At 36.5% G+C, this 20,700-nt stretch overlaps 1 protein-coding gene across 3 annotated transcripts in view; it reads left to right on the forward strand.

Annotated features, from left to right (window-relative positions):
- PDLIM5 (PDZ and LIM domain 5) overlaps positions 1–19,094 on the forward strand; it is a 165,625-nt gene extending 146,531 nt beyond the window's left edge. For all 3 annotated transcript variants that reach the window (XM_058191976.1, XM_058191977.1, XM_058191978.1), the window contains 5 exons: positions 6,508–6,664; positions 9,846–10,026; positions 11,249–11,369; positions 14,102–14,217; positions 15,682–19,094. In XM_058191976.1, coding sequence (XP_058047959.1) covers positions 6,508–6,664; positions 9,846–10,026; positions 11,249–11,369; positions 14,102–14,217; positions 15,682–15,771 — 665 coding nt within the window. In that variant the 3' untranslated portion in view covers positions 15,772–19,094. The remainder of the gene's footprint in view (positions 1–6,507; positions 6,665–9,845; positions 10,027–11,248; positions 11,370–14,101; positions 14,218–15,681) is intronic.
- The last annotated feature ends 1,606 nt before the right edge of the window (positions 19,095–20,700 follow it).

A 20,700-nucleotide genomic window follows, 5' to 3' on the forward strand; every position in this document is an offset into this window, starting at 1 on the left:
GACTTGGATTCTAGTTCTCTTCGAAAAACAAAAGCCAGTTGGGTGATTTTGAGCTAGTTGTTTCCTCTCAGCCCTAATCATACCTTGAAACAAGGCAGCTGAAAAATACAAGCCAGTTTTTGTATCATTGATTACAGGATAAACACTTAAGAACATTAGTAGAAGTCAGTTGGATGACCAGGGCCTAGCCAGTCCTGCTCAACCCAATCTACCTCACAGGTTTGTCCTTGTGAGGAAAAAAGGAAGCAGGAATACTAATTTTTTTGGGTGGGGTGTTGCTTTTAGTCTAATAAATAGTGCGTGTTATGGCTGTCATTGAAGACAGATCTAGACAGCTGTGGTTGTTGAAAATTAGCTTCTGGTTTTAGGAAAGCTCTTGAGTGGCTAATCCTAGAATGGACTGGACAGTATTACATTGCTGTACCTTTGTTGTGTTTTGAGAGAAGACAAAGAGAAGGACCCACTGTGGAAAAAAATCTATCCTGTACAATTTATCCGCCAGATATCGAAGCAATGGAAGATAAGAGGTTTGCCAGCCAGAGAAAAATAGCTGCCAGCCTGGACTAACAAACAAATTGCCAACCAGTATGCTTAAGCCTTTCTGAAAACGTTAATTTAGTTTGTATTCTACGGTGAAGCTAGTATCTTCTACAGACATCTTTATCTTTTATATTCCAAACAACAGGTGGTGTTTTGGGTTTGCCTCAGCATAAACTGCCCTTGAGATTCAAAAGTATTTGTGGAGTTGGACTATTCAAGCAAAACCCCTCACATGCACACAAGTGACACAAATATAATCAAAGTATTTACTACCTAATCAAAACACATATCTTGGTGTATTTTGCAAAGAAAGTTTTAGTTAACTGAGACAACACTCTGTGCACAACAGTTGAACGAATTGTAGGGTGGCCTCTAAATGTATTAAATAAACTATGAAGCTGTTGCAAAGAGTTGCATGTATGGGTAGCATATAAAGATTCTAGGGTTAGTTTTAGGGTTCTATGATTAGTTTTTGGTTAATTGTCTTATCCCAGTGTAAAATTTTAAAGCCAGAATAGGTTCTAAGGTTCATCTTCCCATGAAATATACAGGATTGCATGTATGTATTGCTGCTTGCATACATTTCAAATATTGTCCTCCTCAGTTTGTCAGTAACCTACCATAACAATGATATTTTTTTTCAGTGCTGTTATAACATTCATTTTTCATACTTATGACTATTGTAGCATCCTTATGGTCATGTGATCAAAACGTGAACTCTTGGCAACTATATTTATGACAGCGGCTGTGTCCCGAGGTCATGTGAACACATTTTGCGACCTTCTGACAAGCAAAAGGGAAAACCAGATTCATTAAAAGTTATATTACTAACTTAACAACTGCAGTGACTGATTCTCTTGGTAAGAAAGGTTGTAAAAATGCAGGCAAAACTCACTTAACAGTTACCTGTCTTGCTTAGCAATAGAAATTTTAGGCTTAGTTGTGGTTGTAAGTCGAGGAATACCTGTACTGGACAGGGGTAGGTTCTACATAATTTTGCTACCAGTTTGTGCACACACTTACTTCTGTGCATGTGCAGAAGCTTCTGCTCATGCACAAATCATCCATTATGACATCCAGGCGGGTGAGCAGAGCCTCCCAATGCTTTTACTACTGGTTCAGAAGAACTGGACAGACCCGGGAGCAACCCACCACTGGTTCTGGGTAACTTTCCACCCTTTTCAAGTTGACGATAAAGACAAGGACGTTTTTCCTTTAGAACAAAATATTTGACACCAGCTGTAATACATTATGAATTCACATTTTTATTTAATGCTCCCCTTCCCAAGTGCAGTTCAGAATTCATTATTGACTTTCACAAAAATGATGTGTAATAACATGTTTTTATTTCTAACCTAATTGAGGGAACAAAATCACAGAAGAGAAAGTGTGACTTTTGTGGGCTATTAATGAGTCTCATACGTCCCAAATCCAAAGTCTTATCTTTGTCTATTGCCTCTGAATTGTTCATAATTCCAGATGCTACAACAATCCAGCAATTGAACAGTGCTAATTAGTTTTCTGTATTAATGGAAATTGTACCTTTTAATTGGAAGAGTTGGGCCAGTAACAAGACAAAGAAGTTTTAAAAGGGATTGGAGAAACACTGAGGAGATGCAGCTCATCAAAGTTTCGGTGTCATCATTTTCAGGGTCATTTCACCTGGAATATACAAAGAAAATGAGGTCCCACAGGTTCTTCTAGGTGTTTAATTTTACCTGAGTAGCAACACGCTGCTCCTATAAAAATGTAACTTGGATAAGTGCAACCTTTTAAAAGGGAACTTTTCAAACACCGTGAAAATTCTCAGCAAATGCATTAGATTGCTACCTGGGGTGTTATAATCAGGAAAAAAATCCATAATTACATAGTTGCTTCAGTAATCTCAAGAATATGGCCTGACAATTTTCCTGTTTACTGGGAGTTGAAAATGAAGCTGTAAACTCTCAAAGGTAGTGCTCAAAAGTGCAATTTGTCAGAAACAACAGCACCCTTCAACAATCTTTTTCTTCCACCCCTCTTATCTGGTGTTTTATTTGTAGAGCTGAAGAGCATTTATAGTTCAAAATAAATTACTGTGATCACTGGGTCATAATGGAATGCCCCAAAGCGACAGAAAAGAGCCAATTGTAAAGAATACGGCATTTCTTGATAATGAAAAGCTGACCAATTACTTATTTGTTGTGCCCATTTCTCTGGAAACCTTTCCTATTTCTTTTACTGCCGTTATTTATTTGTCAGGAGAAGGTTGTTCCTGATACCGCATCATAAACATCTACAGGTGTTTATCACACTTTAGTGAAAAGGGGGAAAGAAAAGCATCAACTGTTGTCACTTTAGAGCTGAAAACATTTGAGAAGGTGCCAGCCTTATCTCTTAACTTCCAACAGTTTGTCAGACTTTGAAGTTTAATCAGGCAGAAAAGGTGTGTGACTAAACTGCCTTTTCAGTAGAATTGGCAAAGCACGAGCAGATAAATACACTTTAAATGAATTTGACTATAGGCAGAGTTAAAAGCATGCAAGATATTATGGCAGGAAACAGAGCTGTTTTTTGCATTATTTCTAAAGGAAAAGATGCAAAATAGGGGCCGTAGGGCAAAAAAAAATAAGATAAATAAGGGGTGGTCTGGTAGAATAAGATAGGTGCTGCTTGTGTTGAACCTCTGTTCAGATACGGATATATAGTTAATGCTACTTACTACAAGGGCCTGTCAGAAAAATTGAAAAGCAAATACACACTTGAGAATTTATGACATCTAATTAGTGTTATCTATTTATTTGGACGTGGGTGGCACGTGATGGCTCAGTGGTTAAGATGCTGGCAGCTCATGTTCAAAACCCGAGCATCACATGATGGGGTGAGTTCCCATCCACGCCCCAGCTCCTGCCCACCTAGCAGTTTTAAAGCATGGCAATGCAAGTACTTCAGAGGGAAGTTAACAATACTCCGTGATTATCACGGAAATGTCTTCATACTGCGTGGGTCAATGTCCTTGAAACAGAGAAAAGCACCCCCCCTAGAGTCGGCAATGTAGCAGAGTAAAATCCGCAGGGACTCCTTTACCTTCGCTTTACTTTATTACTTTGGACTAGCAATAGCTTTGTAGTGTTTCCAACAAGATATTTTTCCAGATCCTTTGTAGAGATGAGAAGGTTCACATCTGGACTTCTTTTGCATACGAAGTATTTCTACTTCTACTGATGTTCTTTACTTTGAATTATTTTTGTATTACGTTCATTTATTAACCCTCTTGTATGTTATGGTTAACTGCCAGTAATTCAGCATTTCAGACATGGTTGATTTTTACCCTACTTTTTTTGTTGAAATCCTTTGTTGCTTGTTCTTTAATTTTGCTTTTAGCTGCATGCAACATTGTGTGGATTTTAAAAAATTCACTGGGATGTTCCCAAGGGTAAAAGCACTATTTTCAAAATACACCATCCTTATGCGAAGATCCTCTATGAAGGAATTTATTTTTGATGCATATTTCAAATATTTCACCACTTTGATTTCTTTTTAGTGTACCATAAGAACTATATTAGTTCTTTGCCTGCTAATGGGTACATTTTCTGATTTGCTTCATGTAATTGTCCAGCTGGAGATAGAATAAAGTTTATTTAAGAAATCTTTCTTTATTAGAATTTGACTATTCTAGATAAACTGTTTAGCCTTTAAAGTCAAAATAATGCAGGTTGGTTAGAATACTGCAGTATAATATACTGAAATACTTTGGCCACCTAATGAGAAAGAAGGGCTCACTGGAGAAGAGCCTAATGCTGGGAAAGATTGGGGGCAAAAGAAGAATGGGACGACAGAGAACGAGGTGGCTGCATGGAGTCACTGAAGCAGTAGGCATGAGTTTAAATGGACTCCAGAGGATGGTAGAGGACAGGAAGGCCTGGAGGAACATTGTCCATGGGGTCGCGATGGGTTGGACACGACTTCATAACTAACAACAAAAATATACTAGAAATATCTTACCAATTACAGTTTTTTCCAAAAAAAAAAATGAACTCAATTCCCCTGCCCAGTGTGCAATAGAACTACACTCTAAACTCTATTCAGAAACATAGTCTTTATATACTTTTTTAAAAGTGGAGTTACATTCCAAAAATTTAGCCTTGAATCTTAGATCAGAAATTCCCTATTCCTTTTTTTTCTGATGATTACCCATTGTACCCATTGGCCATGAGATTCTAGAGGACCAAAAAATGAATGTATGAAATATGTTAATGATAAAATGCAAATTGTCTTGGAGGATAGAAACCCAGATTCATGACAGTCTGGTCTCAGGTCCAAGCATGCAGTGAGAACCCTCATATGAAACAAGGAATTCCTGTCAAGGAATAATTTATATCCCGATCATGAAAATAAGTTTTTCAGCATTATCTCTCCGCAAAGAATTTGAGGTGCTTTTTAACCTGAGAGAATGTGACTCAAGCATCATCACAATTTATTTGCATCTCTTGGTTTGTAGTTTTGAAAGTATCTCTGCCCATAAAGGGTATTCATGCACAAGCAGAGGCAACCAGAAACAGCTTTAAAAATGGTCACATAAGTCTTGCAAAAGATGTGCTCAAACTCATTATTCAAAGATGCTCACAGGTACTGAGTGAAGCAAATCATTTCACTGCTAGATACATCCCTAACGATCACAAACTTATTTCTATCAATAAATTTATTTATAATACTAGCTGATAACCTGGTGTTGTCTGGGTATTTATTTATCCCAATCCTATATTAGACAGGAAGAGCAATTTCACCCTGAGTCCTGATTTTGGCGAGAATTAAATCAGTGAAAAATGTTTTCCCTGTGCCCCCAGAAGCGTGAGGTAAAATGATGCCATTTTTTGCTGATCCATGATCATTTGGTATGCTTTTTTCTGATCTCTATTTAGAAGTGGCTTCTTGTCTGCGATATATGCACTAAGCTGTTTGATGTTGTAGTTGTTTTCTTGTATGTATCCTACATGAAGTACATCGCGTCTGTCTTGTAGTGATGCAGACAGGCCGCGTTGCAATAATGTTTTATCATGGCCATACATTTGTCCTTGTTGAAAATGTCCGGACCAAACGTAATTTCTAATGTTGGATTTTCCCTCTTACCAGAGGGAACCCCCTTGGGATTACTGTGGAGCCATTACCATGGCAACTCCACTCTGCTGCATAGGTAAAGGTAAAGGTTCTCCTCAAACATACGGGTTAGTCGTTGCGGACTCTAGGGGGCGGTGTTCATCTCCATTTCAAAGCCGAAGAGCCAGCGCTGTCCAAAGATGTCTTGCATTTTTACGTGCTTTCAAAACTGCTAGGTTGTCAGAAGCTGGAACAAGTAACAGGAGCTCACCCCATTACACAGCAGCACTAGGAATTCAAACCGCCGAGCTGCTGACCTTTCGATCGACAAGCTCAATGTTCTAGCCCCTGAGCCACCACGTCCCTGTGCTGCATAAAATGGCTTCTACTGTACTGCCTTAAAATGGCATGTGCTGCATAGTAGAAGCCATTTTAAGGCAGTACAGTAGAAGCCATTTTAAGGCAGAACCGACTGTATCTTAATAAAACACACACCCCGATGGGTGTTAGGGGTGTCTTATCCTCACAATATTTTTTTCCAGAGAGTAAGTCATCTGTGTACCAAGTTTGGTTGAAATTGCTCGAGGCGTTCCAGAGTTATGCTGGAACATACACACACACATAGAGAGAGAGAGCCATATACATACATACATACATACATACATACATACATACATACATACATATATGTAGGTCTTTGGTTATTTGGGTTTTCTCCCGCGTAAAATTGGAAGTGTCTTGGCGACGTTTCGATGAAGTCTCATTCATCATCTTCAGGCTTCAGCTTCATGCTTCTGGGAAGCCTATTTCTGCATTTATGTACTAAAACATTGAGGTTGCTAGAATATTCTTCTTGCAAGCTCAGTTTTGTCTCATTTCAATTCATGGCAGCTGGAAGTGGATGGATTTCCAACAACAATACAACCTCTGATGAGAAAGCTACAGCCGCACAGCTGCAAACCAATGAAGATACTTTGGTTCAAAGAGCAGAGCATATTCCAGCAGGCAAGCGGACTCCAATGTGTGCTCAGTGCAATCAAGTCATCAGGTTAGTACTATTTTCTATATACAGTACATGGTTGCTTTACATGAGGTGCAGGACCATACCTCTTATTCTACAAGGAACTTGAATTTGAGTAATTGTAATCCATTGATTGAAACTACTTCAGTGCTATTCTTGAGTTGAATTCTTGAGCACACTGGTTCATAATACAACAAATAAATGCTAATTAATTAGGTACATACAATAAAGTCAGTAAAATTAATGCATTCTTTCATCTGGAATATAACAGGAAGCTACTGAAGTATTCAGTATGGTTTCCTGAAAATTGTGTAAGCATGTGAATTGTTACATAGTTGAAATACTGTTAAGTATTTTACCGATTCTCATAATTCTCTCAAATCACAGAATCCAGGAATTTTCAGAGGAATAGTTTTATTGAGTATTGATTGGTATAATATCAAGTTATGACTTATATGGGCATATTATTAGAAGTGGATGTTCACACAGGTAAAAGAAGTAGAAGAAAAGTAAAAGTGAGAAGGTTATATAGAATCACCTGGCATTCTTATATCATGTTGTTTCTCTACTCTTGCAGTACAATACTTTGGGAAGCTTATGATAACCTTCAGCTTTTGGGGTTAAGGTTTTAGGATAATTACAGTTCATGCCCTTTGAGGCAGTATTACCTGTGAAAAGGTAAGAACTGGATCAAGTGACATTCCACAGCACACCTGTGTTGCAGCCAAATGCATTGTACACCTGGTTACTTTACCCTAATGCATAAAATAACCATGATGTGGAAGTCCCCCAAATTTAAGAGGGAGTATCTCATATCTTTTTAATTGATATCCTTAAATTATTGATACTTTTATCTAAAAGTTATCACACTTTTTTGCAATCTTATTACAGGCTCTCATTCTATCTTGCAATATCAAGATGCTAAACTATCTAGTTTTTCCCATGTATAATATCTTTGAAATATTTGTAGTTAAATTCTGATAGATTGCTATATGCAACAGTTGAGGAATCTCAGAATATCATTGAATAAAACAATTAAACTTGTCAATTTAGAATCTTGGCATTAATATATCTCTGTATCATTTACATGGAAGGGTTTTTTTAAAAAAAGTATGAGTTTCTTTAAATTCTTTTTCTCCCTAAGTAATCATGGCATTACAATTACTGACAAAGTGAAAGTTCCTGCAAGATAAATGAGAAATTAAAGTGCAATTTAACTGCCACAAGAAGTGGAAAAGCTGTGTTGTTGGAAAAAGATACTTGAAATAAAGTTTGCATTTTTATAATGCCTTCATAAACCTTTAAAAATTGGGACAACTTCTGGTTGTAAATCAGCTACTTTGTGCTTACTTAATAGTATAAAAAACGCCTGTCTAACCTGCTGTCTTCCAAAGAATATGGATTTTCTATATATACCTTTTTACGCATTGTTTTGCATAAATATTAACAGTTCCAGCAAATGACCTCTACAGAAGCATTTTTCCCAACTATGGGAGCACATCCGTGACTTAACTTAACTCAATATTTTACTTTCCATTGACATAGTCATAGTTGGCTACCTCTGACTACAAAACAGCTGTGCATTTATGCATTTCATCCGAATTGTTTTCATTCATGAAACAGCACGTTGACTGATTTACATAAATTTCATATTTAAAAGGATTACTGCTGATGCTGTCCATCTTTGTTCGGAATATAAATCCAATTGATACTTTTCTGTCAACTATATTATGTTTTCTTGCCCACATGTGATTTCCATTGAGTTCATGCACAATATTTATAATAAAATCATTGGGGGAGGAATTCTACATTCATTTCTTCAGTGGCATTACATGTGGTAGTCTGCAGAATTCATTGATTCATTCAAAATTCAAAATACTGGAAATAATAATTTTGCTTTTTTCACACTGGAGTTTTATTTCTCTTCAGGAATAGGCTTCAACATATTAAAATTCTTAAATGGCTGAAGAAAATTAAAGCACACCAAGTCTAAATATTCTCTGCTATATGTAGCTGGTAGTATCAAAATACTTAGCCGTCCTTCCAAATTCCTATTATGTTTTCTTCCAAGACTGTACTTTTAGTGCAGACAATTGGAAACTTGATCCTAAGTAGGGCCAGAAGTTCTCCTCAGACGTGGTCTTTTCTAATGAGCCTCATAAATTAGCCTATGCTGAGCAGTTTGTTATACATAAGGACTTAAATTGGATTCCTACATAGCTGAAAGCATTGATGTTGAAAGGTGCTTGTACAGAGGTTAGAGAGTATCGGGTTAGACGAATTGTTCAGATATCCACAAGGCAGAAAGGTTACCTGTAGAATTCAGATGTCTGTATTTTTTAAATGATTTTTAAAGATGTAAACATGGGGGCGGGGGGGAACATGGCTTTGTAATATTTTGAGAAACAGTTACCCTGTAATATGTGTTTTACATACAGGCAGAAAATAGTTCTACAGATCAAATGGCATGCATTTCATTTTCTTTTTCTTTTATTTTTTGAAACTTTTTTTCACTTTGGTTGATTTAATTCTGCTTTTTGGTTTGGAACTAAACGAACTAAAACTAAATGAACTAGAACTAAACAAAAACAATACATTCAATCCTTATGGTGAATGCATCAGAGTATAAGAATTTTCTATCACATGTCTAGGTATATCTTGGGTAGAATCAGAAAATTCTACCTTGATCTAGAACCATTTTGGGGGGAGGGAAATAAAATATTTCATTTTAATTGCATTAAAGCATAAGCATTCTGTTCCAAGGCGAGGGCCATTGTGAAACCTGTATTTATTCCATAAAATACAGGAATAAACCTGTATTTATTCTGTATTTACCTGTATTAAACCTGTACGTTATTGGATAACATATAGTGTACTTCTAATATCTCTTACATCACTTTTGCGTCTGCAGGACCTTATGTTCCAAAATTGGGTTTGTGTTTAGCTGTTGTGATTTTTTCAGAATTTATCTTTTAAGAGACGAAAATATCCATTAAAAGCTTACTTTGAATGGTAGCAGGACAAGTGCTTGTTAATGGAGTTAAATGTAACTACTGATACTTCGATATTAAAAAAAAAAATTCCAGTAGAAGTTTCTTCTCTCTTTAGCAATACATTTTGCTTTCTGTCTGCTGAAAGAAGATAGATGTTTGATTGCATTTTATTAAACGTGGAGTTTAAAATTAATGTTTGTTTTTATTTGAAACAGAGGGCCTTTCCTCGTAGCATTGGGGAAATCCTGGCACCCTGAAGAGTTCAATTGTGCTCATTGCAAAACTTCCATGGCTTATATTGGTTTTGTGGAAGAGAAGGGAGCATTTTACTGCGAAGGTTGCTATGAGAAGTTCTTTGCTCCAGAATGTGCCCGATGCCAGAGGAAGATACTTGGAGTAAGTAAGATGTCAATTTGTCATTAACATTATGGAGTAGATAACTTGCATACTCAAACCAGCTGTTTCTGTAAATAGTATTTATTGATGCAGGAGCAATAAAATAATTCTTTTATCTCGGTGCCAAAATTAGAATTAAACTTTAGAGTTGTGCATTGCCTTTCTCTTCTTTTTCCATTCTGGAATATCCTATTGTATCTTAATCCCAGTCTCAAACAGCTGGCTACGGTTCTCTGGGATGGGAAGCAACCTGGATCTGGTTATTACTTGAATGGAAAACACTAGGAATTCCAGAGCAATGGATAAGCCTGGGAAATAGAAAAACATCCCAGAAGGAGGCAATCACAAAACTACAGTGATATTATTACTGCCTAGATGTGTCTGTAGAGTCACAAGGAGTTGAATTTGAGAGTAATTTTATCATGTGTAATTATGTAGAGGAGCCATGATGGCCCAGTGGTTAGAATGTAATATTGTAGGCTAATTCTGCCCACTGCCAGAAGTTTGATCCTGACCAGCTCAAGGTTGACTCAGCCTTCCATCGTTCCATCCTTCCGAGGTTGGTAGACCCAAGGACCCAGATTGATGGGGGCAATATGCTGATGTTATAAACCACCCCAGAGAGTGCGGTAAAGCATTGTGGGACAGTATATAAGTCTAAATGTTATTGCTAGTGCTATGTAATTTGGAAAAGGCTATACTGGATGTGAAAGCCAAAGTTTTAGAATCAGCCCTTTAAGTAGAGTTCAAAGAGGCAAATAGATTCATAGAGAACATCTATGCTTTGCATAACAGCCTGTTTCTTGCTTGCTAATGGTAACTGAAAATCCAAACTAGCGTAATTATTCAGTAATGAACCCTGAATTATGATTATCTCCAGAAGCTGGAAAATAATAATAATTTTTGACATGTATTTTCCAATGTCAGGTGGAGAGACTTTCCAGCATTTAAAAAGGTTTCAAATTCTAAAATATCATCACTGAATTTTGTGGTATTTAAGGCACAAGTGTCTAGGACTCATCCAGGTCCTTCTGCCAGAATTACAATTTTTAGCTTTTTCCTTGATCAGTAGCTGTAGCGTTGATAACATCAATGCACAAGGCATGCATTTTCCAGTTTTTATGTTATTCTGTTCCAAAAATATACAGAAAAATGTAAGCTATCTAATTCAAATATTCAAGTACTCATGCATAAACCCTGTTTGCTTTGCTTTCAACGCTAGGAAGTAATAAATGCTTTGAAACAAACTTGGCATGTCTCCTGCTTTGTGTGTGTGGCCTGTCACAAGCCCATTCGCAACAATATTTTCCACTTGGAAGATGGTGACCCTTACTGTGAGACAGGTAAGTGTTACCCATACCAACCCGAATAAGGGGAATAAAGAAATGAGAAGACATTTATATAAAAAAATATTGGGCTATTCTTTCTTTGTTGATGGGAATCTAGCAGTTCAGCTAATAATGTTTCTATTTTTAAAATAACATTTGAAAACAGGTCAGTTTCATGCTGTTAGCACCATCTACAATGGGGCAGAATGTCCTCCAGTTCATTTGAACTGAAATGCCATTCTTGATTTGATAGAAAATAGGAGGACAATTTAGAATTATTAAATCTGGAATTTAAAGTGAGTCATCACATATACCGCTCTCTGTCGAAATGAAAATATTGAAATAAAATATTAACATGTCTAAAATGGAAAGTTATGTATGTATATATAAGGACCCAGTTTGTTGGGGGCAATATGCTGACTCTGTAAACTGCTTAGAGAGGGCTCTGAAGCACTGTGAAGTGGTATATAAGTCTATAAGTCTAAGTGCTATTGCTATTGCTATATGGAATTTCCTACAGCAGTATATTAGTCATTTACTGTATATAATGTATGTCAACTTTCATTGATTTTTTAAAAAATAGTTATTGCTTGGACTTGCTTTTCTATTTCATTTTTTTCCCTCTTTCTTTTTTATAGACAGTTCTTCTGTATTCCCTTTCTTTTATTGCAATCCTCTCTTTCTAAGGAAAATAGTCACACTCTTGCTTGCTTGCTTGCAATTGAATAAGCAAAAACCAATGGGCATTTTTCCTGGCAAAAGGCAATAACTGCTTCACAAACAAAACAGATGGCACAAAGTTGGTAAATTAAACAAAAAGTATAACCCAGATAAAGTAGAATACAGGTGGTCTTCGACCAACATTTTTGTTGCTAAGTGAGATATTTGTTAAGGGTGTTTTGCCCATTTTACAACCATTCTTGCCACAGTTGTTAAGTGAATCACTGAAGTTGATAAGTTAGTTACCCGGTTGTTAAGTGAATCTGGCTTCCTCATTGACTTAGCTTGTCAGAAGGTCGCAAAAGGTATCGCATGACCATGGGACCCAGCAACGGTCATAAGTACGAACCAGTTTCTAAGCATCCGAATTTTGTTCCCATGATCATGGGGATGCTACAAAGGTCATAGCTGTGAAAAATGGTCATAAGTCGCTTTTTCAGTGCCGTTGTAACTTTCAACTGTCACTAAGTAAACTGTTGTAAGTTGAGGACTATCTATATTTGTAGTTCAGGGTTGAGGGGTCCTTGATGCTGAGCTTGGTTGTTTACTTGCAGATGTTGCGTTACCCAGACTAAGTAACATCATCAGTGGTAGTAGGAAGTCGGGTTTAACCAAGGGTGGTATTCACTTACTTTCCCTACTGGTTTAAAAATGTGAGAGAGAGCGCATGCGCGCACGGTTCGCTCACACACACCACATCCACAAATGCATCTGGCCTTCCGCACATGCACTTTGCTGGCATGCACACCTTCCACGCATGTGCCTGGCCTCAAAAACGTGTCTAAATAGGATGACATTTCCGCTACCAGTTTGGGCAAACCGGAGTGAACCGTCTGAATACCACCTCTGGATTTAACCCAGCTTCACAACTCTAATGGAAGTAAAGTAATAACAAAAATAAATGAAATATTCATCCCATGAGTTTTCATGGGAGGTTTCTCTTCAGCTGGATTTCAGGTGACATTACAAAATCAAAGATACAAGTTCACTGTCCACACTTAAAAATCATATATCTCTGATCTGCCTTTTGTGACTTGTCCTTGCACAGATTATTTTAGGCTGCTGTTACCATGGTTAATGTAACAGGAGAAAAACCTTACGACTGTGTGTCTGGGGTTGAAAAGGAAAGAAAACAGAAGCTCTTCAGTCTGTTCTGGCTACTGTTCCATTGAAAGCTTGTAAACTTCTTAAAAGTCTAAGCAGGAGCCAAGTTAAACAGATCTACATTCGTTTTCAGTATGATATTGTGAAATAGAGATGAAAGAGTTTGTCAGATTGAAAATAAATATATTTGAGTAATGTGTCATATCAAAGATAGCACACAAATTTGGCAAGCTCCTTGAGTTGATAAAGTAGTTCTCGTTTAACTTCAAGCATTGAGTTGATAGCTGGAGAAATAGGTGTACTGGAATGTTTATATAAATCACCACCTATCTTAAATAAATTGTGCCTAATTTTAATTTTGCCCCTTCACCTCCGAAATAAATAGGTTATTGGAGGACATGCCTAGAGTGTGTATAGAATATAAAAAGAATTGTACAAAACAGTCATCTGGCTTAGGGAAATCTTTGATAAATTCTGCTTTGCATGTGATTCTTTTATTATATCTATTACCATAGGAAAGGTATTTCATCTTGGTCCTTTTATAGAATCAAATTGTTTGATGCAAAAAAAAAAGTTTATTTGGGAAATTACAGTGACCCTAATAATTCCCATATGGCGCCTTAGCTGTGATTTTACACGCATCTTACCGAATCAGGGCAGACATTGGAGAGCAGCAAAGAATTATCTGTGTTTTCTTTGCTGCCATCTGGTGGTGACAACTAATTTTGTACCCTTAGATTAATCAGATCGCCAAATAGCAAAATATTTAATCCGCCTACAAGCAAAGAATGTGTTGTTAAACTACAAAGAGAAAAAGTCTTCAAGAATTTTCCCACTGTTGTAGGCACACAGCATTTATTCTCTTGTAGATTTTGCTGAAATTGCTGGTATTCTTTAAAGTGTCCACATTATACTTTCTACAGATTTTTATACATTGTTTGGTTCGATGTGCCATGGATGTGAGTTCCCTATTGAAGCTGGGGACAGGTTCATGGAAGCCTTGGGCCATACTTGGCATGATACCTGTTTTGTGTGCTCAGTAAGTATAAAAACCGTATTATGAACCACGTATGGAGGAATGTGCAGGAGGTAGAAAGATAAGAACAAGCCAAGCTGACAGAGCAAAATATCCAGCATCTAGTCCAGCATTTTGTTCTCCACAGATTCCAATGAAAAGCCCACAAGATCATGAAGATAACTGCAGGTTCTTGTTAACAAGAACATGAAGAAGTTCAAATGTGAAAACAATACAATAATTATTTAATACAGAATTCCATCATTTAGTTCATCAGGGATTATAGTTGTTGCTACTCTGTTACTCATGCTTTGATCCTGTCCAGGCAACATGTAATGTGTTAGATGTTGGGCTGCTATTGCAAGGGGGTTTAAAATTTCAGCTGCTTATGAAAGCTTAGTATTTAGTATTGGTCATTCCTACACTGTGTTCAACATTAGAAGCAATTGTTTTATTTCCAAGCCTATTTGTGGTGCTAGTGTTGACTTTCAAAGACTAAAAAAATATAATGTAATGCCTAGTGTTCCATTGTGGTCTTAGTATTTGATTTTTATTGTACAATTTTTGATAGATTTTTGTCTTACCATGTAACACTTTGACATGTTTGCAATTGTAAAACACAGTTTAGAAACATTTAATAGCAACAATCGGAAAAGTGGTATAGAGTTAAGGGAAACTATGCAGAATTCAACAATAAACTCTTCTTTTTTACAACCCTGTAATCCCTTAATTTGGGATAGAGTTGGGGCAGCTGGATGGAGCTGAGAGTTTACTGGCCAGATGCCCTTCCTGATGCCATGTGTAGTTTGCAGCAGATTTTCTTTATGCCCTAGAACAGGGCCTGGTCTGCAAACCAGCATCCATCCGCAGCATGCCAGAAACCCAGCCGTGCAAACAAAACCCCATGCACGGGATAAGGGCAGCACGCAAAACCACACTCCCTCTGTCCGCGGAAAAACCTCTCTCCTTGAAACCCGTCCCTGGTGCCCAAAAGGTTGGAGGCCACTGCCTTAGAAGAGTAACATCTGCCACTACCTAGGATTGAACTCTCAACCTTCTGCGTGGCAGGTGAGCGTCTTCACCACTAGGACACCCTCCCCCCCCCCCCACCACCACCACCACCAAGAAGTCAACAATGTACTTAGCAAAAATCCTTTCAAAGTGGAGCAGAATTCTCAATTGCTCATAGAGAATGAAAAATTGTTAGTGGCCATGGGATGTGGTTGATTCTCAATCAGAAAAAAAAAAAGGAAGAAAACTCAAGAAGACGATAAATAGATTACAGAACTTGGAAGTCAATATCAAGTTCTGAACAAGGACGTTTTGCACCACTTTTCTTGCAGACCCCATTTTTATATAACAATTCACAATGACAAAAAGCAAAGAAATCTAGTTCAATAAGGCACTGAGTGCTGAAAGGACCTGTATTTTATGTATGTGTATAATGTTTTAGAACACTGGCCTTTAATTCATTTTATGCCATTTCAGGTATGCTGTGAGAGTTTGGAGGGCCAGACTTTCTTCTCCAAGAAGGATAAGCCTCTATGCAAGAAACATGCTCACTCTGTGAACATCTGAAACATCAGAGGTTACTCCAACAAATGGGAGGACAAGAAAAGAACATGGCTGGGTGTTGGTTTTCAAGATGTATTTATATAAACTTTAAATTTGTAGAGGGTTTATGCCTTCATATGAAATAGAAACGGGGATAACTAATTAGCTTTGGTCTGAGAGCTTTTTGTTGCGTTTCAGTTGCGAAACTGAAAATTTCAATCCAGATTTTTATTTGGAGGGCACCAGGTTGGAAATAGCTGAGTTAAAGTATATAATAAAAGATTGAAGCTAGATGTTTGTTGTTAATGAGAGTAAATTTTTTAAAAAGTGGACGTCACTGATTGGTTTTTTTTATAATCAAGTAATACTTTGCCTTAATCCAATACTTTGTAGCAAATTTTGCATTATTATTTAAATACCGTAAGCGATAATGCAACTTCTTGGATACTGCAGAAAGCAAAGAAGATGGACCCTGATACCTAGCAAATTTACAATTGGGTTTGTAGCTGCTTTGCAGGTAGGGACAAACATTTTGTTTAATTGATCAGTGCAGGTAGAATCCAGCTCTTTATCAAAGAAACATTTGTCAGTGAACTGAGAAACCTTTGTTAGGTCTTTTCTGACTTCAGACATCTTTGCTGGTCCAAATCTGCATAGTAGGGTTTCCAAATCCCCTTGGAATGCAAAATTCGTATGCTTGTATTCTGCCTAATGAACTGTTAGATATTTAGATTTTTTATTAGAAAATAAAGCTAGCAAATACAACTGTTGGCACAAAAGAGAGCATTAATGTTTTTGAAAAAATTTGAAAAAAAGGTATGTGTCCACATAATTCCTTTAATTCTCACGGGGCATACAATTTGCTTTTTGCCTTTACTCTTTTTTTGTTGATTTCAGAAATAATGCCAAAAAAGATAAAATAAACTTTACCTATCAAGTATTAAAGTACTGACTATGATGAAAAGTTCTGTAAGTCTTCAGGAAGCGTATGCACATTGTCTTGAAATAATGGCAGATATTAAAAGAAGTCTAAGTAGTACACATAAATAGGATTGAGGTAAACTCAGATTTACATAAATTAAGTCCTTACTTATCATTTACATTGTGTGCACATAGCACTTATTTTGTTATTGTAACATACAGAAATGGGTAGGGGATTTTAATTCCAGCTTTCTTAGGTAGTGAGGTAGTGGTTGCACAGTGGTTAGAGTGCAGTACTGCAGGCTACTTCTGCTGACTGCCGGCTGCCAGAAGTTTGGCAAACCAGGCTCAAGGTTGACTCAGCCTTCCATCCTTCCGAGGTCGGTAAAATGAGGACCCAGATTAATGTGGGCAATATGCTGACTCTGTAAACCGCTTAGAGAGGGCTGTAAAGCACTATGAAGCAGTATATAAGTCTAAGTGCTATTGCTATAGTAAGTACTAAAGATTTTTATTTTCTTTTATGGTTTTGTCATCAGCTGCTTCTTTCATATGTATGTAAAATACATACTGAATTATGTTGAAATGCTTGTTTGCTTTCTATACGTGTATTTGTGTGAGTGTGTAAGTAAACTTATGAACTAATTTTTCATCCTGTATATCTCAACTCCTCTTTTGATAAAAGTAGGAAGAAGAGAGAAAAAGGAAAGACAACCGATAACGTAATATGTTCTTTAATACAAAGATTTAAAAGAATAAGTGGATAGATTCAGAAATGAGCAAAGAATTTAAATAAACTGTAAGTGGTCTGAGAAGGCTGTGTCAGGGATTTTTATGAGGATAGGGGAATGGTCAAATTTTGCAAGATGGTGAGCTTAATGTCATGACTCACACCTTCCATTTTGGTGTGACATTGACACTTTACACAAATGGGATGGAGTTTGGGTCACATTACTACACCTGCCATTTACAGCTGTTAACCTTGGGAATCCAGAGAGTAGAGCCACTGTTTACTACTACTTTTTGGAATCTCTTAACCTTAAGAAATTAAAAATTATGATACCTGAGAACAAAACTGAAGCATTAAAACAAAGGCATAATTTGAATACATTAACATTTACAACTTGAAACCCTCTTGTAGTCAAGTTGCCTTCCATAATATGTTTTCAGATGGCCATTGGACTCATAGTGGATGCTTTTTGTGTGTAGTATGGATCAGTCAGAGCTAAACTATGATAATTTTGTGTAATAAACTATAGCATTTCCATATTGGAACCAATTTAGAGTTCCCAAGTATTTACTAAAGAATGGAGAATTATATTGAATTTTGTGTAAACTGTGTCATGTGAGGACATCACAAAGTAAAAGGGGGTGTGGTATTAAATCTTCAATAGTATTCATTCCAGTGTTGTAAGTATTCCAGCATTTTCACTTGAGAAGCATGAAATAAATAGACAGGATCAGAGTTAGCCAAAATAGTCTGTTACAATCAAAGGAATTTAAATTAACCATATTTAATTTAGATTCTATTGTTTTTTATTGATCTGTTCTAAGTCTGTATCTAGCCCATACATATGAGGTTTATTCTCTATTCCTTAGCTGCTTTAGATTTATTTTTTTTCATTCATTAATAAATATGATTCATTCATATATAAATACCATATTTATGTATTGTAGGAGAAATATGGTTACCAATCAGCATTTCACAGGGCAAATTATAATTTGTAGAATAAGGTGACTTTGACTTTAGTGGCAAATGTCCAGAATTTGAGAAGTTATTTTACTCTGCATTCAGGAAATGCATAGCCTTCCCATGACTGAGAATTTGAAGAATTGAAATTTCAGCCTCTGCCAGATTGAGTAAGATTTGAGCTAGCTGCTGTTATTAAAAATGGAAAATAGGAGGAGAGAAGGATAGTTGAGTGGGTAGCTTATGTACACTTTCCATGGATAACAAGCCACTTATTTTATCGGACAGAATTGAAATTCACCTTATTTATGAGAGCCTAGATGAAGAACAAACTCTTGCATATTGTAATTAATTAATACATCATTCTTTGTAAATAATGTCCCTCTAGTACAGGAGCTAAAGTAAAAATTAAAGATGGTTTTGTCTTCATATCCTGCTAATCAAGAGTTTTAGGGTGATTTTCAAAAAGCAAAATGGATAAAGTTGGAGTTGGTTATTCTGTACTTTTTGTGAAGTTAGTTTGGTTTCAATCAATTTATATTCTAATGATCTTGATACCAGTTCTCATTTTATTCTATTGCTCTGTTTTAAAACAAGTGGGTTTTTTTCATCTTTGCCTAAACACATAACTGCTTCTGTTGTTATTGTCTATCAGTTCAGTTGTTGTAAAAAGCCTAGTCATTAACTTGACCTGATGTACACATCAATAAACATCCCTGTGGAATTATATATTCAATGCTTTGTTTTAATGCCTCTGAGTTTAATACCATCACAGCAAAGTAGCCATCTACCTTTACTTGTAACAAATTACAGGAAGTCCTCGACTTACAACAGTTCATCTAGTGACCGTTCAAAATTATAACTGCATTGAAAAAAGTGAGTTTTGACCATTTTTCACACTTATGACCGTTGTAGCATCCCCATAGTCACGCAATTTACATTCAGATGCTTGACTTACAGTTATGACCATTGCAGTGTCCCTGGATCATGTGATCATATTCTGCTGCCAAGATAGGAAGCCACCTAACAACTGCGTCACTGATTTAACAACTGCATTGATTCACTTAACTAATGTGGCTAGAAAAGTTCTAAAATGGAGCAAAACTCACTTAACAAATTTATCACTTAGCAACATAAATTCTGGGTGGAGGACTGCTTGAATTTGGTTGTACTTCTTTTTTCCCCCCTTTCATCAGCTGGCAGAAAACACAATAGCTAACAAAGTTGTGTACAAAGATTGCCTGATGTTCTTTCCAAGCCGGAGACCCATCAATAGGAACTGCAATTCTATCTTTTCCAATGAGGTTTATCTGATACTGTATTTAGCCTTAGCACAAAGCATTCTCTGATTTCACTTTATGATACTTAACCATCTATAGTAACGTGGTCAATTACTTCATGATGATAGTAGCTCCTGGGATTTTAATGAGCTTGGTATTTTTTCCTCTAGGAGAACATACTGTTGCTTTCAACCTTGTTTGTACAACGAAAAGGGAACACTGCATATGACTATAAAAAGCTAGAGGCTTTATAGGAATCCGGCCTCTGTTGCAAGTGTTTAGGCTACTATGATGACGAACGCAACTCTATTTAAACAGTATATTAAACTCCAAAAGTAAAATTATTAAAGGCATCAAGATGGTGTTCAAAGCTTTGACAGCAGACAGTAGGTTTTTCTGTCATTTTAGCAACAAAAAACAAAAATATTCATTTATTCATTAGGAAATCGTAATCTAGAATAATATCTATACCCTTGAAGCTAAATTTCAAAATGTAAGCCATTCATTGTTCAGCACAAGAAAAGTCTTTCAGTCGGCTGACTGGTTGAACTGTACTATATTAAGGGTGTCTTCAAAGCTTTTCTTACAGAACTTGGCATAAATTCCTTTCTTTGATAAAACCTTAGTTTAGGGCGAAGTTTAACTTTTCTGGGAATATTCATATCTGCCTTCAGACAAGGCCTTGGTAATATTAGAAATTCATTGAGATTTTATTATTAATTTTCTAGCGTTCATTAGGAGTTACCAGAAATAGCATGATGAAAAAATATTAGAAAATTAAACTTTACTAAGGGCAAAGTAGAAGTCACTGAAAGATCGTAGTTTTCACTAAAACCACTTAATAGGGCATTACATTTCCGCTAAGAAACATTTGTTGTCATGGGACCTCTCAATCAACGGTATGCTTTGTGCTATTTAAATTTCAAAAGTGGGGAAAAAAACCCTGCCACTTCCTATCAAAGCTTCCAAAATAACTCCATTCTGAGAAGTTCTCATCTTGCACTTGGTAGAGAAGTCTTGATTTTACAGTCAAAAATCAGTATGTAGTAAGTATCCTGACTT

Source organism: Ahaetulla prasina, chromosome 8 (genome assembly GCF_028640845.1).
Source record: "Ahaetulla prasina isolate Xishuangbanna chromosome 8, ASM2864084v1, whole genome shotgun sequence".
In the NCBI taxonomy this organism is placed as follows: Eukaryota; Metazoa; Chordata; class Lepidosauria; order Squamata; family Colubridae; genus Ahaetulla; species Ahaetulla prasina.